This window comes from Cotesia typhae, unplaced genomic scaffold (assembly GCF_013202065.1).
Source record: "Cotesia typhae breed Kobodo isofemale line unplaced genomic scaffold, CoteBio_Ctyphae contig_43, whole genome shotgun sequence".
Taxonomy (NCBI): domain Eukaryota; kingdom Metazoa; phylum Arthropoda; class Insecta; order Hymenoptera; family Braconidae; genus Cotesia; species Cotesia typhae.
Window position 1 is genome coordinate 1,943,844 of NW_027423752.1, and position 25,094 is coordinate 1,968,937.

General features: G+C 29.3%; 2 protein-coding genes across 2 annotated transcripts in view; both read right to left on the reverse strand.

Moving 5' to 3' along the window:
- The window catches only part of Octalpha2r (alpha2-adrenergic-like octopamine receptor), a 254,646-nt gene that overhangs the window by 175,772 nt on the left and 53,780 nt on the right, over positions 1-25,094 (reverse strand). The window lies entirely within an intron of this gene.
- Positions 12,224-14,163, reverse strand: LOC141528394 (uncharacterized). The gene is made up of 4 exons (XM_074244443.1): positions 13,059-14,163; positions 12,792-12,919; positions 12,495-12,717; positions 12,224-12,366 (listed from the first exon to the last, which is right to left on the reverse strand). Exons 1-4 carry the CDS (start codon positions 13,144-13,146, stop codon positions 12,224-12,226), a joined length of 582 nt encoding a protein of 193 aa, XP_074100544.1. The 5' UTR covers positions 13,147-14,163.

Genomic DNA, 25,094 nt, shown 5'->3' on the forward strand with positions numbered 1-25,094 from the left:
TATTTTCGATATTTATGACGGAGCTTCACGGTTGATGACTTTAGTGAATTTTCAATAAGTTTGCTCATTATTCAAATTTCACTGTTAAAGTAGTACGATTATGAAAGCAATATTTTAAGAAATTTCCGAAACTTGAAATATAAGTCATCGAATGAATAACACATACGCTGTTGAAATTTAAAGACTATTTACCTCATCTATCAAAAGCTAATTGTATTTTAAACTGACATTTTTTTGTACATGTAGCATAGAACAAGCATGAGAAAATGACAATTTTTTAAATTATTTTTGACCAAAGAATTTTTCCATTCTAACAAAAAACTAGTATATTGAAGAATAAAATATTTCAAACAATTAAAAGAAAAATTTTTATTATTTTTTACACGGAAATAACAAGATTACACTGGATAACATTTCAGACATTAGCTAGTAGAATCCAGATTATACTGAGTGATATCTGGATTATAATCATTGTAATCTTTTATTTCCCTCAATAAAATCTTAGATTATACCACGTAAGATTCCACTAGACATAATCTGAGATTATATCCTGTGGAACCTTGGATTATACCCAATGATATCTGAGCCGTTTTCTTTCTAGCGCCTGTGCGTGAAGTACTGTTTAAAATTTGTGAATTATAGTAAATTGTTATTATATTGAACATTAAAAAAATGTAATCGGTGCATTTCACAAACGCTCCACCGTGTAACCTGAGCCGAATTAAAAGAACCTACTTAATATACTACAGCAGATTAAGCGGCTGTGTAACAAAATATGGTCTCAGCTGTATGCAATCTATAAAAAAAAAGTCAATAAGATTGATGGAAGGGTAGAAAATTGGGTCTCTGCCAGCTGAAGTGTTTTAATTATAATAAAACGAAACAATATTGAACCAAGATTTTCAATACAGTTCGTCACATAAACCCGATAAGAAGATTGATAGAAAAGAGAGAGTTGAAAATTGGATTTATCAAAAGTACAGTGCTTGCTGGCACAAGGACTTAGACATCAATGTCATAAGCCAGGAAAATAATTTTTATATAAAAATTTCAATTGATCGATTTATCAATTAGAGAAAAATTTTTTCATATGGCCTGATATAAGCATTCAAATTATGTATGCACTGAAAAAAAAAAAATTAACTTGAATTAAGAGAAAAATTTTTGAACCAAAAAAATAATTTTTAAGGGTTTCAGTGTCTTGAATCAAGACAAAAATTTCTTGAATTAATTAATTTACTTAAACCAAGAAAAATTTCTTAGTTTAAGAATTTTTTTACTCTTACCAAAAAGATGAAATTCTTCAAACTTATTTACTTGATTCAAGAAAATTTTTTTTTTCATAAATTTTCAACGAAAATTAGTATTGAAAATTTTCAACAAAGGGCATATGATCTCTGAGTTGTCTTCTTACAAGAGAGCTAAGTTTAAGGAGTTATATTTTAAAAAGAAACTTATTGTATTTAATTTCTTCAAGAGTTTGCTGTTAAACTGTTAAATAATTTTTTTTAAATATTTATAAATACAGAAAAAAAACTAATTTTTTTAGTCCTACATGCAGCGTCGTAATATGGTCACAAATCACCAGATCAGGTTACATATGGTTACATCAGACAATTTTTTCCCGGAAATACTGAAGCTCATTCAATTATAATTTCTTTTGGAACAAAACTTTTTTACATAATTTATATGAGAGCTTTAAATCTTTATATATATATATATATATATATATATATATATATATATATATATATATATATATATATATATATATATATATATATATTTCTCTGAAATGTATATCACTGAACTCCTCCTAGACGGCTGGACCAATTTTGATGAAATTTTTTGTGTGAGTTCAAGGGAATTCGAGGATGATTTAGATTCACAATTTGGTCCACTGGAAAATGTTAATTTAACTAATTTTATAAGTAGTTGTTAATTTTGGAATGTTTTATACGCTACCATCACAGCATCAAATATCAAGTATTATTCTATTTTAATTTCAGTTTGTCCCGACAGTTGGTGCTGCGATCAAATTGAGAAAAATATTTGAAATCTTGTGTTATTATTGTGTTCGTTTAAGTCATGTGCTAATTAAAATATTAACTACGAATAGAAATTGATGTTTGAAGAGTTTTAAAGTGTGCCTAAAAAACGATAATAATTTTCATCAAAACAGTCCAGATTGTTACAGCTTATTGAAGAATGTTTGAAATTTTCGAATTAACGACGTGTGTATAGGACAACGTCTGTCGGGTCTGCTAGTTTTAGATACAATTTCATACGACGAGATCGAAAACTTCTGATAGATTAAAATTAATAAGAGTAGAATTACGGACGAGAAAGTTACTTATAAAGCAAATACTATTAGATGGAAAGTGTCAAGCGTAATAATTAAACGACAAATTGCTATCGTTATAAATAGTAATAATAAAATAGCAGCAGCAGTAATATAGTATATTAAACGTATGAAAATTAGTAAGATATTAGTCGTATTATATATTTTATATTATACATGGAAGGGAGCAGTTGTTTGGTAAACGACTTTCTCGGGTAGTATAATTCATCACTGAAAGTAGCGATAGAATGACAGACATCCTCTACTCGTAAGCCGTAGCTCGTGGAAAATAGCGGCGGCGATGTAGTGCTATATACTTGTACAAGCGGAAGTTAGAAACTCGAATACGCAGTGTGTACCACTACTGTACACATATAAATAGTTAAATGCGAGCACAAGTACGAGTATAAGTATAAGATACATCAATCTATGCCATACGTCGTTCGTTTCTAACCGCATATCTGTACGGATACTAAAACTTCATTTATTCATGTGTCACTGTACTATATTGCGTGTCTTTTTTGTTATTTATTTTTTCCATTCATTCAATCTAATCATTACGCCATTCATCATACGTGATAACATCATAATGACCACTTTTTACTCCATGCTACATTTATTTCAATAACACTCGTATTAATTTTCCTTGTCATAACACGTATTTGTTTGCTTTCTTCTGTTTTTCTTTCTTAGAAAAACCCACATTTTTGTTTGTTTTGTTGGGGAAGAACGTTTTTGCACAGAGCGTCATTTTATTGATAATTATTCTTAAAAAAAAAAAGTTCTGATTAGGTCCGATAAGTTTTTGTTAAAAAAAAGAAATAGTTGGAAAATCCAAAAGTGCACGCCTCATAATCTCATTCATTACAATAAAATTGAGATTATTTGTAAATTTGTAAACGTATATTGAGATTATTTTTAAATATTTCATTTGAATTCGCGCTCTCGTAATAGATAGCGCTCTAATAACAGGTAGCGCCACCTACTGGATGCACTAGGTGCATCACAATATATATAGATATACGACAGTACTAAAAAAAAAACAGTCGATATTTAATTTATTAAATAATAATTAAACTACATCGAATTATATCGTGAAAAGTAATAGGCTTTTATTCCTCAAAATACTGAAGCCTGTAAAAAAAAACCAACTCGATAAGTGAAGTATTTCACTCGTTATCGTAACCACAAGATACGAGATCCGCACATACAGACACACGAACGTCCAAGACAGAACTTTTTAAACAGTTTTGTAACTAGTTTAAATAACAAAAATAGCAAAAAAAATATCATGAGTGTTAAAAATAGGGTTTTTTCTTGATATGTGTGTATATATTATTTTACAAGTGCAATATGTGATAAATAGAGACATTTTAAGTTTAAAAAATCAGTTATTTTGCGTGAAGTGACAGTAGTACCCACCTCAACGCTTCGCTTATGAGGCGCGTAAAAGTTTGGAAAATCCAAAAGTGCAATGCGTTCTGTTCTTAACAAGTTTTTCAAGCTTATGGAAAAAAATATGAACTTTTGTTAAAATTTCGATGAGCATTTTTTTTTTTTTGAGATTTAAACCAATCAAGTTATGCCACTTGAAAAGGATTTGTCGTTTTTTAAAGTAATCCATTCAGACCCTTCAAACTTCAAATAAATAATTTTAACTTCAATTTATCAAAATTGATGTATTATGTCAAAATTTCAGTTTCAACTTAATTATTTTTGTAGAAAAATAAATTGTTAATTTTTGTTCTCTTTTATTCATGTACGGTCAATAAACTTTTAAAATTGGAAAAGCCTTGAATATTATTTAGTTGAGTATGTTTGAATGTCACGTAAGCGTATGCAGAAAGTGAAAAAACGATCTGCAAAATGGAAACTAAAAGAAATAAATGAGAGAAGTAGAGAGAGGGGTATTAAAAAGAATGGAAAACTCAGCGGAGGAGAGATGAACGAGTAAATCTCTTTCTTCCGAACGCGGCACGAGATCATCCAATCTATGGTCTCAAACGCGATTATTGGATTTCGCTTAGCTGGCCACATCCGAATGGCCAGTAACATTTTCCGTTCCGCAGGTTCGTTTCAATTTTCCTTACCGTTCAATCGGAACTTCCATATTTCCTCGTACTATATGGATACAATTTCAACGCAGAACTTATTTTCTTACCGCTCTACAAGTACAGCATCATGTATGTGTTCATGCTATGTGTACAGATATATATATAGCTTCAAAGTAATAGCATTCCTCATACCATCAAGGCTACCGGTTGATTCTCGTCACTACCTCGTATGTTGCTGTCACCCTTACAAAAAATCAATACTTTTTCATTAATAAATATAGATAAATAACCCTCATATCATCTTCATACCTTCATGAAATAATAACAATGATGATGATATTGGTAATAATATTGACTTTCATGATATTGATATTGATGGACTCATAAAAAAAATCTGGAAAACGATTGACCCTGAAGGCCAACCCTAGAACTTCCTACTATGTACGAGTTCAGAACGCTCGGAAATTGTTTATTCCAAAGTTTTGAGTTCGTCGAACTCAAAAATATATCTGGTATACATTTTCGAGCTCGAAAATATAGTGGTTGTAAACACAGAAGTTTTTGAAAATTCTAAATTGCGATATCTTCCAATCGAAAAAATCATTTTTGATGGAACTTACAGCATTAGAAGCAGTTTTTCAAACACAAAGAGATTATTTGTAACTTATCAAACGATTTAACGTAAAATTTTGGAATTATGTAAAAGAAAAACTTTTTTGGAATTTTTTGAAATTGAATGAGGTACCGGCGAGTATCTTTTTTTTTTTTAATTTTATATTTCGTAGTTTTTATTTACGTATTAAAATATAATAAAAAATACAATACAAAGCATTAATACAAACATAACCGATTATTAGAAACCGTTGTACCGATTCTTAGAAAAATTGTATCAGTAATTCGCGTATCTCACTGACAACATCGTAAGCTCTAGAGAAGAGAAACAGGCCAGAATAAGATTAAAAAAAAAGGAATAAGTAATAATACGAACAAAGGTTTGTTATTATAACTGCGTTGAGAATGTGAGCAAATAATGAGTGTTAATGTTTACTTATTTTCTTACGGTTTTCGTGTACGTCGACAGATTGCTACGAAAATATTAATTTTAATAACTGTTCATTTATTGTATTTTTCCGTCTGGGAAATTGAGTTGCTTACTGGAGAGTAAAATAGAGAAGTTATTATTTTATTTAGTCTTCTCTAATTATTTTAAGTGCACCATATAATTGGAATAATAAAATATCAATTAAAAATAATATTTTTCTTGTCAATGCATCGTACTTTCTTGGTTAATGTTTTTTTTTAATCCATTGTTACCTGAGAAAATATAAAATAATAATTCTATGGATATTCTGAGTTATTGTGAATTTTTCTTTCAGATAATTGTTAAATGTGAAGAGTTATTTTATTATTCCCGATAATTTTTTTTTTTTATTGTCGATTCAATGTAAAATTGCAATTACTCATTTCAGCTGACAATTGTGAATAACTGATGTTTAATTTTAAATACGTGTCATTAATCAAATTAAAAAAATATCAACGAAAGCACTCGATTTAAAGCTTACAAAATATCAGTGTTGTGATATCTTGAATTCATTTCTTTTCTAGTTCTCAACCTAAGAAGAAATGTTTATTGTAGTTGAGTAAGCAAGGGAACGTCCTTAGGGATGACTAAAGTAACATTAAACACTAACGGAAGCCGAAGATATCTTGAAGATCCTCCCGCTGACCCAACTGTACTTGATAACTATTAATGCCCAGCACAATAACCATTACAATTCTTTTTCCTCAGTCTTTAAATTGAATCAGACTTAAATCTTGGTTAATCCTTCTATCCAATTTTATCCCGACCACCCCGATCGACCGATCGTGAAATATTGGACTAAGAAAGTTTTCGAAAACATGCTCACTTTTTACTTAATGTTTACTTCTACGCCCTATTACTATTATTAGGGGTGATATTACTTCTGATTAGAAACGTTTAGCCGTGAAAATTACACGATTAATGATGCGAAGCATCAGAGGATGCTATAAGTTTGAAAACTATTTTTGCTATTATACGCTTGTTAGTTAATGGAATCAAGATATTTGGCATAGTCCCATGTAAAAAATAATTGTCTTGAAATTGCACGGAAAAAAAAAATCGCTCTCAGAGCAATATTGTAATGCTATTGTAGCTATCCCCACTCAACCAACTGTTAGCGAGTTACTAGAGCCATCTAGTAGATCGCTCTGGCAGGAATACAGTAATTGGCTAAAATAGCTAAACCGGTGCGCTGAGAGAGCCATACGGGATTGCTGTGAGGGGTAAATGCCTTGTTAAAGTCTCAGATTCTGCGCGCAGTCTTGTTTGTTGACATATTTTATAACCTCCAAAATAAATATAATTATTTACTAGCAAACTATAATTCATATGCGACTGTCGAGAGTTATGGATTATGATTAAAAAAAACTTTGACTTATTAATTTTTTGTTCTTTCCAATAGAGATATTAATAGTTTGGGTAGTTTTTAAATAAAGTTGAAAATAATTAGTGCAATGACAGGATCAAATCCGAATAATTTAATGAAAAATGTGGTGGAGCAAATTTATAGATCTAACAAATTATTTAAAACTCCTCCAAAAAATTTCTTAAAAAATTGACCATCACCAAAAAATATATAAAACTTTGAAAATTCTTAAATTCTTGTGACAATTTTTTTTTTAAATGGTCCATGAAAAATAAATAAGTATTATCAAAAACTTGTTAATTTAATATGTAATCTATTTTATAATTTTTAATTACTTATTCTTTTTTATTTATCCGTATAATTTTTCAATAATAATTAATTAAAGATTGAATCGATAGAATAATAAAATTTTTTGTTATTAAATATAAAATATTAAATATTTAAATCGTTTTATCTGGTAAGAGGGCGCTGTAAGAAAAATGTTGGTTAGCGATTCTAGCCAACTAACAGATCGCTCCAGTAGCCCTACAGTAGTGCTCTTGTAGAAATACACATTGCTACAGTAAGAATCTACGAGTAGGTATTTAATAGATGGCTTCAGTAACAATATTTTTTTTTCCGTGTGTCGTTTCTTTAAGATCTTAAACGTCACACCAACCAAGACTATTTTCAGACTTTTAAGACGCCAAAAAATATTCCGAGTGACATTAAAAAATATTCATGGTGACTTTAAAAAATTTTTTCACAAGTAATATAATGTATCTTGTCCTCAACAAGTGAGAACGGCAAAATTTAAAAATTCAACTCAAGATATTTTCCATAACAAGTACTAAAAGAAAAACAGAACAACAATAACTTAATAATTCACAATTACCGTAAACTTCGAAGACAATAATTTATAAATTCAGATATACAAAGTTTCTTATTCAATGTAAACTTAGTCTCCAAGTTTGAGTTAATTTTAAAATATAACAAGCCAACTTTCGTCATGTTGACCGGAAAGAAAAAGCGAACCCATTTGTGTTGTACAAAAAGTAGACATATGTCTTTTAAAGACTGGCTTCCCGTCAGACTTGAAACAACAGAAGCATTATTATTAGATGAGAATTTATTAAATTTTAATACTTATAAATTTTGCATATAGAGATATTTAAGTATCTTTAATAAAACATTCACATATATTTAATATTTTTATTTCACTAGTTAATGAAAAGATTTTATAACTATCAACAAAATTAAATTTTATAAAATGTTTTGAATAATTTTTTTTCAACACTAAAAAAATGTAACTTCTTACACTAAAATAAAAAAGTTTCCACTCACAATATATTTTATGCTAAGAAAAAAACTTGGTGTTGCTCTATTAGCAATACCTGATATTTTGCTCAGCACTATACGTGTATTGTTCAGAAGTATATGTATACTAATTATCACAATACTTTAAAGACCTATGATAAAAAGATGAAGACACTTGTCTCACGCCACATATGGTAGACGTGTACTTGGCACGATACACTACCGTGTTTCCGGATTTACTAATACCGAATGCAAAATGGAATGATTACAACCTTACTTTACTGACATAATTTCAATTTTTAATAAATATTTGAATGAATAAAAATTGAAATTATAAGTGTCACAATAAATGTTAATTTTCAAGTTGTATCAAGAATTATAATTGCTTATAATAATTATTTAAATTTATTTTCTGACTGAATATTATAAATACATTGAAAATTAACATAAATGATACAACATACACGGTTGAATACAACATAAATTGATAAAAGAATTTAATACGGAGTATTTAGTATACTAAACTGATTTAGGAACAAAATTTTTAATCATTTATTTGGGAGATAAAAATATTTTTACCCATCAATATTATTTGTTACAGTTTAATAAATGTTTTTTTTTTATTCTACGGAAATCATTCCATATAATTATATCTAATTCTAATATATAATCATATGTAATTAAACATGGGCCTTTTTTCATATATGATTATGTATAAGTATATATAATTATATATAATCTTTTTTACCCGGGTACGCAGTACCTTTCTTTTTGAGATGGACAATGACGCGAAAGAGTTGAAAGTATTTTTTGTATTTGAGGAGTTGAGTTTCAAAAAGGTATCATTTAATTTTTGATTAATTGAGACAAAAAACTGGTTATTTTCAATTACAAATAATTTTATTTAACTTTTTTAATTAAGCTACAAAGTGCTATCGGTTATAAAGCTACAATTCGATTTTCATTTAGAAATCTTTATAATTCTCGAAGTACTTAATATTTAAAAGATAAAAAAACAGTTCTTTTAAAATATGAAAAGGTACCCTTTTGAAAATCATCTCCTCATTTTATGTTAATTAATTTTATTATGGAAAATGAGATTATGAGGCGTGCACTTTTGGATCTTACAAATTTTTACTGTTTAGAGTATAGATCTCAAAATAAACTCGGTATTGCTGTGAAAACTATACTGGTATTTTGATGATCACAATACGTATTTTGACTATAAAAAAACTCGCTCGGTAATACGTTGTATATTGAAAGAATGTTTATTTTTTTTAAATATGTTATGAGTTTGTTTCCCCAATAAGTCAAATTGGACGTATTCCAGTGATACACGAATATTCAATTGGTATTAAAATGGCTGATATAAATAAAATAGTCAAGTATAATTCAAGCTTTTGTATAAGTGATCCCCACGGTAATCCTAAGCACACATCTATATGCGCGTTAACATATACCCTTAGGAATGTTAGAAAGTAGTAAGTGGAAAAGGAAGAAGAAGCGCGAAACGGAAGTGCCGGGTCGAGACCCGAAAGATTGCTCGACATACCAGGTCACAGACTCTCTGGGTTATAACGTCACGAATTCCGTTAGCTCTCCGTCGCAATTCATTTTTTCCGTCATTCTTTAGCAAAACTAAAAATAAAACAACTCGTCATCTCTTCTTTGTCTTGCTTTAGTTGTCATCCCCTGAACGTCGTGTATTTGTCGATGCTAGCAAACAAAATGAGCAGGATGAACCAACAAGAAATAGAAAGAAAAAAAGGACAGAAGATCCTCCCTATCGTTCCAGCGATAACGGTTTATCGGTGAAAGCGCTGTCGGGGACAACTTGCCGCCAGATTTCTCATGATTCAACCGAATAAAGAAAATGAATGGGTACTATATGGCATGGCGTGGCTCTCTCAAGCTTTACTGAGTAACCGTCTCTTATTTTTCTCTCTCACACCTATTTTCTTCTTATTTCTGCTTCTTATTTCTCCACATTTCCTTCTATCCTTGTGTTACTCGTTTTCGTCTTTCGTTTTTCATCGTCGGTTCGAGGATATTCGCATCGAACGTTACAAATGGCCTGGAATTTATATTCTATGAAAAGTTCGTTGGGTTAGGTTCTATTTCTTCGAAGTAGAACCCGCCAATAAAAAACCATATTAATTTTGTTTCCGAGGTCTGATAAATATTAACTGCTACTGATGTGATTTAAAATGTTCCTGGGCATGAGATTTCGCGAATAAAAGCACCGTATTTTTATTTATTTATTCCATTGATACGTTATCTGGTGTTGTAATTTATCGCGGCATTTTTTAAATATTAGTGTCAGTTTATATTTTCACTTTAAATATTTTATTCACATATTGATATCTTTTATTTTGTATTTATGGACAATAGCTGAAGTTCAATTCTATATCAATTTTATAGATAATAATATTTATTATGCCCACATACAATTACTTTGAATGATATCGCTTTCATTATTTTGAATGTGAGCCTGCTGTGTTATACAGTAGCGACTGTTATTGATGTATACTAAAATTTCAGGAGGAAAATTATCACGCGACAGAACTAATTTAAATTTGCTATAAATTTAATGATAATCAATCATAAATCATAATTCATAATGATATATATATATATATATATATATATATATATATATATATATATATATATATATACTTGGTAATATCAAAGTTTAGATAATTAAAGACTGTTACGAATATAAACAGAAAATTCACTTCGCCGAGTAATAAATTAAACTCCTTACCAACTAAAAGTTTCTTTCAAAGTTATTATTGAATTTAATTTAATTATTGTGCGAGGAGAATTATTTCGGATTTTATATAGTACCTCTGGCTGTAAATAAAGGTTTATAATTTAATAAAAAAGAAAAATTATTTCTACAATGCTCAATCTTTGGAAATTTACTGCAGAAAAATTTTTTTTTGCACTTAAATATATTTTCTTTGATCGATTTTTCTACTCTAAAACAGATATTCTTAAATTAGCGCTACATTTGTGTTAAGGATGTAATTTTTGTCTCATTACTTAATTGTCATAATCTAAAATTTTAATTTATTGTAATAAGTATCAACAAAAAGCTTTGTGAGATTATTTTAAAAAGTTTTATTGTCTTGAATCAAGTAACATTTTCAATTAAGTAACATTTACTAAAATCAACAAAAATTTCTCAATTTAAGAGTTTTTTTTAAATTAAAGTTGATGTTTTATTTTAACATGAAATTTTCTGTTATACTTGAGTTTAAAACAGTAAAAAAATATTCTATTATAAAGTTTGAGCGTAAAGATATAACTTCCCTATCAAAAAAATCCATATGGGAATCCAGCCTAGATTCCCACATGGATTCCCACATGGCGTAATCGGATGGATTCCCATTTAGGAATCCATATGGTTTCCTACATGGGAATCCATATGGTTTTCTACATGGGAATCCATATGGTTTCCTACATGGGAACCTCATTTGGATTTCTATATGGGAATCCATTTAAAAACGCCATGTAGGAATCCATGTGGGAATCTAGGCTGGATTCCTATGTAGGAAACCAGTATGGAATCCTACATGGATTCCTATATGATTGCCTACAGGAAACCAGTCTGGAATACTTTGGATACTAATGTTTAAAATTCAGTTATTTGAAATACTTATCTTGAAAGGATTATTATTATATTTAGTTTGTTAAACTTAATCAATTAATCATTCATCGGTATACATTGTCAATTTATTTTTTTTTTGTAACCACTAAACGATTTAATTTTCTTAGTTATTAAAAAAGTTAAAGAAAGAAGATCTTGTTGTATAAAAATTAAGTTACAATTATAGTAAAAAGTAACTACAGTATTTTAATGTTTATAACTACCTTATTAATTATACCAGATATTAATAATTTTATGTATACCTGAACATATTCGTATTGATAACTACATGCAACTAGCTGAAAACTAATAATTGAAAAGTGTGTTATTATATTTTTATCCATATTTTAAAAATCATTAGTAATGTAACCAAAAACGTAGTATAAAAAAACTGTAAAAATGAATGATGAAAGCAAATCCAAGTTACTAGTTATTTTTTTGAATTCTTGACTTTACGTTTGATCAAATCATTTATTAATTCAGTTAAATATCTTCCAGATCCTTTAACAGCTTTTTCTAAATTAGTTCCAGTCAATCTCGGCTGTTGTTTTGTAATTCTGTCTTGGAAGCAAACTACAATTAAATGATAAAACATTAATAATTGTATTGAAGTATCAATAATCATATTAATTATATTAATTCCATTAAAATTTTATATTATAAAAACTTTCAGAACCAATAGTAATATGTAAAGTGTATACCTTCTATGACTTGACGTTTTTTAGGGGTTAACATTTTCCTTGGTGATCTATTTACAATCCTTGCTGCTCCTTTACCATCTAATGAGCGATTAACTAATTCATGACGAGTCCAAATTGCTTGAGCCAGATTTTTAACAAATTGAGAATCATCTTTTTGATTCTGTATTGAATCCCAATTCTCAGAACTAATAAAAATTTCTTTATCTAAATAGATCTTTTCAACCTGTAATAATAATATCAATAATTGGACTTTGAAGTAAACATGAATTTTTAAAACGAAAACCGAAAATCACATACTTTTCCTCCAGATATCGGGTCATCAATCATTACTTTTTGGTAACGATTGTACGAAGGCTGCAGCAGTGACTTGTTATTATTTAAAGATGAACTTCCATCAACAGTAATTATCGGAGAGGATTCAATCTCTACATTATGAACAACCGGCAATAAATATTTTTTACTTTTAGTTGTATATGATATTCGTTAAAGTATAACTTATCATTAGAATGATTATTTTAAATTACTGAACGTTCGATATTATTTTATTACCCTTGTAAAACATACCTGGTGTATTATATTCAGTCAAATCAGGTGTGCTCGTTTCATAGAGTCCCAGGGTTTTATTGTAACGAGGATCTTCAGGTAGCACCATTAAATCATTTTCGATTTTTTCATTGTTACCTAGTACTGACTGTTTTCTGGAGCATCCATCTGAATAGTTGAATGAAATAGTTATTTTTAATTTAAATTAATGTGTAACCGTAGGGGTTTAGCCCAGGTCCAGTTAGCTACCCCTTTCCTCTTTAGAAAGGGCGCCACTGGGATTTTAGACACGGTGTCCCAGAAACCGGAGGAGCATGAGAAGGAAAGGACAGGGTCGTGAGAAGTCCGAGAAAGGCTGCGAATAAAACTGAGAGAAATTATTAGAAAAATATAAATGATTTATTCAATTTAAATTTCAAACTTAACAAATTTCCTTATAAACTAACTTAAATGTGAGAACCTCTCACCTACGCTAAATGGCCCTTGCCAATTTATCTTATCCCTAAATAACTGCTTCTCCGACCTCGTCACTCCGACGGAATCTTAATTCTAAATTTTCCTCGTCAACCTGACGGCATATCAATTTTCCTCGTCAACCTGACGGCATATCAATTAAACCAAATTTCACGTCAACCTGACGGATTCTCAATTAAAACCTAATTTTTACGTCAACCTGACGGATTCCTTACTCTATCATTTTCCTTACTTATCTACTACCTCGTCCACCGGACGCTAATTCAAATTCTCTAACTTTTATTCAATGTGCTAATTCTCTCAATTTTAATTCCAATTAACAATTAAATTTTTCCTACAATTCTTAATACAAAATTTTCAAATTCCCAAAATTTATCACTTGTCGATTTTCCTAATTTATTCATTTCAATACAATCCTAATCACAGAATCTACAGAATTACTTTTCCAAATTTCTCAACCAAAATTCTTCAACTAAATTTCACCAAATTTCACTAAATATCTTCTGACAATTTTTTCTTTAATAATTTCCTAATTCCCAAATTTCCTCAACTCAATAATTAAAATTGCTTCATTCAATTTAGCCAAACGGCCTAAATTTATCCTTCCACAATTGCCAAAAATTTAACACATAACTATAAATGACCTTTATCCTAAACTACGTACTTATTCAAATTTATTATCAAATTTTCTGAACTAATTTTTAAATAATTTTTTGAAAATTATAAAAAAAAGACCGAATTAAATATATTTATTTTCTTATTTTCCAGTTAATTGATAAATGTCTTAAGTTCTATTGTCTTAACTACTAAGTGACCTTGACGAACTTAACTCGATTGGAAATTGCTAATACGTAAAGACTACACGAGACGATTATATTTATTCTCAATAAAAACTTAGATTGGTTAATTCGGCCTAATGACGATTAGAATGGCCTGAATAACCAACTTACCTGAAGTTCCAATTAATTCTGTCAACGATGGGGTTTGTCCAAGAGCAAGTAAAATTTTGTGAACAGCAACTTCCTTCAGCTTCTCGAGTCCGTAAATTCCTTTCTTCGTCTCCTCGATCTCAATTTTCTCTCGTACAAATTATCTGTTTATTTTGATGGTAAGTCACTGAGCACTGTACAACCACAAGTCTCGTCCGCCAAAAGGTGCTGTTTTGGTCTTCGCCGGCTCTTTTATAACCTCTCTCTCAGGTTCCCGAATTTTCCCATTATCTCGTTCCCGCTTACCTACGCAAATTTAGCACCTCATCAAAAGAATTTTCAATCGAAAATGCCCTTAAACGATAGGTCCCTGTTAGGTCCTTTAAGGTCCTACAATTTTTTTGTTAGGTCCTTTTTGGTTTTTTTTAAAATAATTTTTCAAATTTTTGCATGCATTTTAGCACCTCATCCAATTAAAATATAAAAAATTAAATAAAAATTACATTCTTTATCGTAAGGTCCTTATTGGTCTATCCTTTTGATTTTTATAACAATTATATTATTTTTTTTATTAGTAATTATAAATTAATTGAGGCTCGCACATGCCTATACTACGTATAAGTGTAGCGCGAAATTTGAAATCCGTTTCCTATTTCAGCGAGTAAATTAATATCAATAAATATTTTTGCTTTTATAAGGCTTATTAATTATTCAGAACCTGTTGTAGAAGTAAAGAATAAAATAATTACTAATAAATTATTACATACATACATATCAAACAAGTGGTGTGTAAACTGACTCTTATGGAGTGTATTGACTATACCTATGGGTATACACTATAATATATGCCTAAATATGGCTACTGCAAGTTGTTATTTTGTTGTGTACACGGAGGTTAGATGCATCTAGCCTCCGTGGTTGTGCATAACTTTTTTTGTTTGTTTATATTTATTCAAAATTATATATCAAGTAAGTGATTTAACAATTATAAAATAGTTAGTAGATCATAAGTAAACTATAATAATTTTGTTTATTTATGACTTGTAAATTACAACTACGCATAGATTTTGATGGCAACTCCAGTACAAAAGTCGCAAATACTGATATCTAAGTAAATATTTAGTTAATTCTACCAGGCTTAGGACGTGAATGGATTGTGTGCACAAAATTCAAGAGCTCTTAGTTAAATTTGTTGTATTTGTCGCGCTTAATTGTAGTCTATCACCACTATGACTCCATAATCAATAAGGACTGAATGTATCAATAGAAAGTTTGAGTAAGTTCAACTTTACAGTTAAATAAATTTAATTAATTTTTATCAAAGTATTTATAAATGTATGTTTATATTTTTATAGAAATTTCATAATTTATAGTATTTAAGTCGTAAAAACTAATAAGTGTTTTAATTTATTTACAGATAATGTACGTGCTGTTATCTTGATTCTAAAAACTTTGATCGATAATTAAAGTAAGGAGACTGGAGATGACAAAGAATCATCAGAGAACGGGGATACGAAAGAGGAAAAGGAAAAAGGCGAGACTTCGACAGCAGTAGCTATTAGCAGTGTTTATAAACCAAAACATCGTTCCAGTTAACAAGATCATCAAAAATCATTTCATTGACTATTCAAGATATTTCTATTTAATTTTCCCTTGTACATTGTGATGAAACACGCTGATACTTTGAATCCTCTAGCACCGGTTAAAGATGAAGGATGATTTTGTAAACTTTAAGACCCAAAAGTACCGGTGCCACTTATTCGTGTTGTACCTTTATTTTGTCATAAAAATGATATAAATTTATTGTCTATCAGCTTTGATATAGAGGAACCACTTCCAGTAAGTTGGGCTCACTTGATGGTCGCTGATAACAGAATAATAATTGTAATCTTAAATTGTGGCTAATATTACAATTAGTTTTACCACTGAGAAGCCAGGTTATGAAGCACATGTATCGTCTTGCTAATAAAGATTTATGAACACCAGCTGTTAGAACAAGTGCTGATTTTATGTGGAGCGCTGTTAAAGATGCTACTGATGCAGAACTCCCAATTTTACATCGTGATGAATTATATTTGGCTTTGAAATTTTTACAAGCATTAACAATGAGACTTGCGGGAATCGCTCAAGTAAATGCACTCATTACTGCGTTCAATGAATTATGTAGTAGTGAAATAGTTGCTGAAGTGGAGCAAGTGGATCACAAGTTGGCTGTCCGGATAACTGAAAATATCATAATATATATTCGGACTAAAACTAAACGTTGATGATTAAACAGAGTCGTATTGTTTTGAGTTTCCTGGCAATGAAGGGCTGAATATCTTCGCAGATTTTGACACTACGTAGCAAACTGCATAGTTGGAACACTGCGCACGTCCAGTTTACGATTTATTAACTATTCTAGTTAAACATTTAGCAGCAAAACGAGTCTTGCATCTTTATTCACTGCTTGAGAAACTTGAACTGAAAGATTACACGAGACAAAGTCTTTTTGCCTCAGAATTGACCAAATTTATATGGACATCAAGAGCTCGAGGTTATAATGGAGGCTTGTCAATTAAAAGTCGAGATTTATCACGTGGTCTATACTTTAAATGTTAAAGAGATCCGTCAATATTCACGTATGTACTTTTAACTTTAAAAACTGTTTAACTTCAAAAACTGTAGTAACTTGCTAACAACTATTTTATTTTTTAGCTCAAAGCTGGATTTAAAAAAAAACTATAAACCAAAGCTAATTGTGTGAAGAGAATGTACTTGTATTTCTAGGTAAACACCATTGACATTCTATTTAGATTATTGTGTTGTTTAGTATTGAATTAATATTTTTATTGTGGTTTTTCAGAGTATAAGTATTGAGTTTTTAAGATATAACAGAATTCAAAGTCAACATGGTTGATATTATTAGCAATAAAGCTATGCCTGAAAACTTGATCCATGGTATTCTCGACCGATGTAAAAATGGTAATTATTGATATATATTTAATTTCAAATCGTATTTACTATAAATTAATCACACCAAAAATTTTATTGATTCAGTATAGTACTTCTAAAATACAGAAACAGAAAATTATAAATATGAAAAAATATCCCTACTTCTAATTTCTTTATTTTTTAGAAATATAAATATGAATAAGTTGAAAAAATGTTAGTTTCTTGGATAAAATAATATTGCTTATTTTAAATTATCGATATATAAAAATTGTTTTTTTTTCTTTTAAGTTCCGAAGTCGCCATCTAATTGTATAGTTTAGTTTTCAGATAATTATAAAAAAATATAATTAGATATTTAGCAGGTTCTAATTATAAATTATAGAAAATGTTTTATTCTAAAATCACAATTTCGGGTTATGAATTAAAATTTTTTTATTTAAAAATTAAAAATGGCGCCATTTAAGTATAAAGAAAGTCATGGCTCAAAACAGAATTTAATAACAAAAGACAATCGGCGTCAATACACTTTGCATGAAAATAGCCCATATATTATATACACGTTTATAAGTTCATAATAGTTAATAAATGAATTATTTAAAGATCATTGTTTATCTCAGTATTCCGAGATTTTATAGACTTCATTAATTTTAACATTCCAATTGTTAAATTATAATAATCAATTATAAATAAGAAACCATCTATCATCCTGATATCTTTGGTAATAATACGTCAAATTTTTCATTAAAGTAGAGGATATTGTTAATATTTTTTTATGTTCATTTGTTAATAATAATTATCAAATATACCAGTACATTATTTATAAAAGTGGTTTTTTTAGGATATCCAGAGATGCCACGGGTAGCAAAAGTCACTGTTCAAGAAGCTGTTCAAGTAATAAAAGAATTTATCAAGAAAGGAAATTTCCAAGATGATAATTTTCCGATAAAGAGTTCAGAGATATGGAAACAAATAAGTGAGCAACTTGAAAATAAATGGAATGCACGAGATGTTTATCGTGAAGTGCGTGAAGATCGTAGACAAATATTGAGTAAAGCTCGAGAAGAAGTTGGTGTTTCTAGTAGCAAGAGTATTTTAAAAACTCGTCTGAAGATGAATTTTCGTCCGATATAGAGAGTGACAATTTAGCTGACTCTGGTGATAGTGATTGGGAAGCTCCAGGATTGGAAACAGTTCTAGTGCCTATTACTGAAGAGCTTTTCAATCTTTTGCATGAATCAGAACCAGTGACTTATAACAAACGAAAGTATAATGTTTTACAACGATTCCAATGGACAAGTATTTTAGCAGATCAAATTTACTTACTTACTTACTTACCTTGTTCGTTTGTTTTCAAAAACTCAAAAATTTATCAAGATGAAGGAGCATTCATTACTTGACGATGCAAGGAAAATGCCAAAGCAAAATTTGTTCTAATAAAATTTTCGGGTTTATTGACAAAAAGCCGACAGATTTTCCGTGCTATCTCAGAATAAGAACAAAAGATACGTTCGGTCAACCCCATGAAGACGTACGTAGACCTGTTCGTAAATTTGAGAGGATAAAAATTGGTGAGCAGGCGTACAATGAAGGTGTTGGTAATTACACAAAACGTCAGGCTGCTATGTATGCTAAAACAAATAAACGTCTACCTCCTATTCATCCAAAACAAAATATCATTAGACAGTGCAAAAACGAATTTATTCATCACAAATTAGGTGTAAAGCTGGGAGATGGACGCGATGTTGTGAATACCATAGAAAATATGAGATATGACCCATCTTATCCTACATTTATTCAAGATTCGAAAAGAGACAAGTTTTATACTATTTACAATACCAAAAATCAGTTGCTTGCATATAAGCACTATTGTATGTGGAATAAAACGTCTAAAATTGCAGTTGATGGTACTGGTAGCATCATTAAACCAATAACTCATCCAAATGGACAAAAGACGGGTCACATATTTTTATATGCAATCGTAATTAATTATAAAAAAAAAACGCATCCAGTGTTTCAAATGTTAACAGAGTCGCAGAGCACTAGGACATTACTTTGGTGGCTAAAAACTTGGCTTTCACTCGGAGCACCTAAGCCCAAAGAAGCTAACTGTGATAACTCTAGGGCCCTGATAAACGCTCTTTCATTCGCTTTTAATGATCAATCGATCAAGACTTACATCGAAACCATGTATTTATGAGGTATCGGTGATGCTTCTTGGAAATCACGACCTAAAATTTTCACTTATATTCGTCTAGATGTTGCTCATTTTGTCCATATGATAAGCGAATGGACATGCTTGAAAAACCAAAAAAATTCTCTTGTAAAAAAATTTTATCTTTATTGCGTAGCTCTTATGATAGATTGTCAGAGCATTGAAGAATTTAAAAAAATCTTTAAATTAATTTGTATTGTTGCTTTAAATGAACGTGACGACTCAATAATTAAAAGCACAGGACAAACAGTAGCGCAGGCCCGTCATGAGTTAAAAAAAATTATTGCTACACGAGATCTTTCTCAGATTTTAAGCAAGTTGGACTCTAGTGAAATAAATGAAAGTAAAATAAATAACTGGCTTGATAAAAAAAACACTGAATGCGATATTGACCCAAGTGAACCTAGTCCTATCAAAATATTTATTGAAAATATTTTTAATTCGGCCAAAAAATTGAAATTATTAGGAAAAATTGCTAATGCATACTACGCTGATGATTTTATTCAAGTTTTCTTACCGAAAGCTCGTGAATTTCCATTGTGGACTTCTGCATGTTTTTCAGAAGAAGTTGAGCATGCAACGACTAGCTATGTTGAACAATTTTTTGGTGATAAAAAAGAAAGAAATTTCAGTAAGTGGAAGAGCTTAGTACGTGCAGATGTGTTTTTAAAACATGAATATGAAGAATACAGTGGAAGTTCAGCTGAGTTAGCATCAGATTTAATAGTTGATATGGAACGTGAAAAATTAAATATTGATAGACAAAAAAAAGAGAGTAAACTAACTAAAAATTCAGATAAAAGTGAACCAAATAAAAACAATGATACTACTGATGATTTAATACCAAATAATTCTGATCAAACGTTTGAAAAAAATGATACTACTACTATAAATCACTCAGACACAGACATTCCATTCACTTCTACACCAGAAAAAAATTCTAAAGCAGATCTAGATAATAGTATCATTAATGACTCCCAGGAAAACATCGCACTTGCTTCTACACCTGATATGAATGTTAGTATCGAATTCGATAATTACTTATGTGGTTCTATAGATGGAATTCCCCAAAATAGTAGCAGCTTTGCTTTCAGTGAAATTGACAAATTTACAACCAATGACAATAAATCAAGCAATACTTCTAATGAAATCCTTTTAAGTGATAAAAATAAAGATGTGACTAAAAACAAGCTAACGGGCATTATAAAATATAAAAATTATGAAGAAAGTATAATTGAAAAAGCAGAAGAACTATTAGAAGACTCTGATTTGGTTGCAGTCGATAATTGGCGAAATAAAGGTCGGCTTTCCCATCGGGATTATTATAACTCTCTAAACAATGATACAGAAAATAATGAATCGCCAGTTAAAGTGTTCAAAAAAAGATGTTTAGCATCACCTGACAAATTAAAATCGAAACCTCAGAAGAAGGTATTAATGGAATCGTTTACTGATAATAAAAATATAACTATAATTTCGTCATCAACATCTACACAATCAGACTTACGGAATGAACTGAAAAAAATTGAAGGCAAAGAAGATCATAAAATTAACAATAATGACGAGCCAAGGCAGAAAGGCTTCCACTTTAGACCGACACCTGATATTTTATATCAAACTATTAGTCCAATTAACACAACTAAGACAACTACAAAAGAAAATAATAAAAAAAAATAAGAAATTAGGAATTTTGGAAAACGGCAACAACCGAAATGCTACTTCTGTAAATGGAGTAAATAGTTTACTATTTAATACTTGTGCAATTGATGCGCTTATACATATTTTAGCTTCAGCTGGAAGGGATGATGAAAAATTCTTGAAGTACATGCAAGAGAATTCTAATCCAATGATGCAATTTATTTGTAAGTTTATTGATAAAGGAGCTGTAAACTTGATTTACAAAGAAAGAACGATTTTATTGTATGAATTATTTAAAGACAAGGTTGTTGATAGAAGAAAAGAATCTGTCTTGTATGGAAATGAATTAGACATGTGGTCAAGCATTTGCGATATGTGGATAAGATGCTTTCCACGAAGTGCATGCTTTAATCATGTTTGTAAAATATGTGGTGAATACAAAGTTCCCGTTCCAACGGTAACGGTAAACCATGAAATATTATGGGAAGGTGGATTTGATCAACTTCAAAAATCTATCAGTACGATTGATTCTAATATACGATGCTCTAAGTGTAAATTATGTATGATAAATCGAACTCTTCTGTTCAACTGATGTATTTGCATTGAGCTCAATATCCAAAATCTGAGACGTGGACAGTTATCGTGCAAACTAAAAGATATGCCTGCAATCATACAATTAAATAATCTGAATTATCGGTGAGTATTATTTATTTTTATCAACAACACGATGTATTTAAATGTAAAAAATTATTGTTTTTTTTTATATTTCAGGTTACGAGGAATAATTGAATGTAACGAAGGTCATTTTAAAGCATTTTGTAGAAGAGGTCAGGATAATTGGGCTTTGTATGACGATAATGCAACGAAAGCAACAAGGGTTTTAGCTTCAAAAGAAATTGTCCCTGATGCTGCCATATTCACTAGAATTGACTAAAAATTACGCCTTTAATATACTTGGCTTATTAAATACTTTAATTTTATTTTCTGACTGTTATTAATATTTTCATCTCACGTATACATTATAATTACATGCGTGTGTGTAAAGAAAATATTACTGTGGTTAGAAATCTTCAATAAGTATCAAGATCGTTGAACAGAGGAACTTAATTTTATTTTAAAAATGCCAAAAACATGAAGAAAGTACATTTTTAACGATAAAAGTTAATCTAGTCATTCCGAAGATGAGAAAGCCAAAAAAAAAAAGCCAAAGCATGAAGAAAAAAAGTATAAAAGAGGATTGGCAACAAGAATCAGCGTACGTTCATTCAACGTAAAATTTTACATTGATAAAGTACGAGGATTCAAGTGATGAACTTAAGCCTGATCGCGAAGGAATTGCATTGACTCCTGAGAATTAATTGCTCGTCATGAATAACTTTATTTAAATTGTTCACCTATTTCTTATAAATTTTTAATTCTTAATTATAATTAGTATCACTATTTTCATAAGTTATTTAGTATTGATAATTAATAATCTGAATGATAGTTTTCTGAATATAAAACAAGAATGGAATATATTAAAAATGATTCTAGAGGCAGGTTTAAACTCGGCACTGTGTTTTATAATTCAGTTTTATTACTCAAATTATTTATATTCATTGTGCATCTATAATGGTCACTATTATATATCAGTTGATATAAAGGATCTCAAAAGCTTTTTATCGTCAACTTTTATAATTTATAAAATATTTACTTTAGATTAAGTTTTAGTATTTGTTACACATAACTGAATATTGTTACCAATGCTCATCAAAAGTAATTATACATGAAAAATTCGTTAATTACATCTAAAAGTTATATAAGATTTATTATAAAAATTAAATCAAATGAAAATATTTTTGTGCAATTCGATAAAAATGAGATGAGATTAAAACAGTTGATGACAAATAGCATTTAGTATTATATATACAACAAGACGACAGACACGAAAACGTTTTTAAAACTAACTACCGTCAACATTTAATAATAAATATTGAAAGAAAAATTAATCACTTAATAATAAAATTAATACTTTTTATTATTAATGTAAATTTTAATTTCTTTTTTTTTAATAAAAAAAACAAAAATTTTAACTAGAAACATACAATTCATAATAAATATAACAAGCACGTAATGAAACAACAATAATAACTGTATATTCGTGTTTGTGTTTGTTGATACATTCCTTGTAATAAAAATTCAAAATAAATAATTTAATAAATGATACTATAAGCCCAACATTAATTTCCTTTTTTTTAATCGAAATAATTTAGGGTAGTTTTAATGTAAAAAAAAAAGTAATATATGTACTATTATCATTAATTACTATTAATTATTATATTAAATATATATATATATATATATATATATATATATATATATATATATATATATATATATATATATATATAAAATAAAAAAATGACGTAACAACTGTTTTTAACAGTCTTTTTGAGATTGATTTGTATTTTATCGTTTTTTTATTAAAAATTCAACGCATTTCCAATATAGTGACATATTTCTTTTGCACATTACTAACCAACTCTTTATTTAATTATTAAAAGTTTTGTTTCTGTTTTCTTTTTTAATTGATTTAAATTAAAAATATCAAACTATAATTGAGTCAATACGCTTACACCAATAAAAATATTTGCATTAATATTATCATTAATTAATATTAATATTACAATATAAACGAACTTTTGTTTTACATTTAATTAAATTGTAAAACAATAAAAACATCTGTTTAATTATCTTCGATCCATTAGTTTTTTGTTACGACGATTTGCAGGAAGTATCACATCAATTCAGGCCTCTTGTGATCTTTATTTTTAAAATTAACTTTAATTACTTTATTTATTTTTTTTTTTAAATTACTTTATTATTAAATATTAAAAATTTAAAAACACAGTTTTGTTAAACTGTCATCTAATTGTTGACAACAATAATTCGTCATACTCCACAAAATTTAATAATGGGCGCATCGGGTCAATTTGACCCTTGCGCCTGATATATGTTGGGGTCATAGTTACCCCATGCGACGAATCACGGTTGATACATAGTGATTAATAATATTTATTTATTAAATATAGACTATCAATATTACGGTCACATACATATGTAACAGTTTATTATTCGGCGTATTCGGCTTACAAAACCTGCTCCGGGTTAGACCAAACAGATGAAGTCGATTAGATCTAAAAATAAATTTAAAAACTTCTGCTCCAATCAGATGTCTTTATTTTGTTCTACCCCGGGGTAGGTTTTGTAACGAACACGACAATTGATAAGTGTATAATAGAAATCATATATTGAAATTGAATCGCGCTTAATTATTTTTAAAGGTATCAGCACTGCTGCTTTGATATTCAATACCGAAAACCAGAAGCAATTTAAATTTCGCGCCACATTTATACGTAGTATACGCATGTGCAGGCCTCAATTAATTTATAATTACTAATAAAAAAAATAATATAATTAATATAAAAATCAAAAGGATAGACCAATAAGGACCTTACGATAAAGAATGTAATTTTTATTTAATTTTTTATTTTTTAATTGGATGAGGTGCTAAAATGCATGCAAAAATTTGAAAAATTATTTAAAAAAAAACCAAAAAGGACCTAACAAAAAAATTGTAGGACCTTAAAGGACCTAACAGGGACCTATCGCTTAAGGGCATTTTCGATTGAAAATTCTTTTAATGAGGTGCTAAATTTGCGTAGGTTTCCCGCTTAGATTTTCTGGGGAACAGCGGTGGGGACTTAGCGACCCGTACGACCAGGTGACGAGTCTTATAACTAGCTACTCACGCTCAGAAGGTACGGAGTAGTCCCTACACACCGAGACAAGATAACAGTGACACAAACCCCGCGCGGGAATTTAAATTCC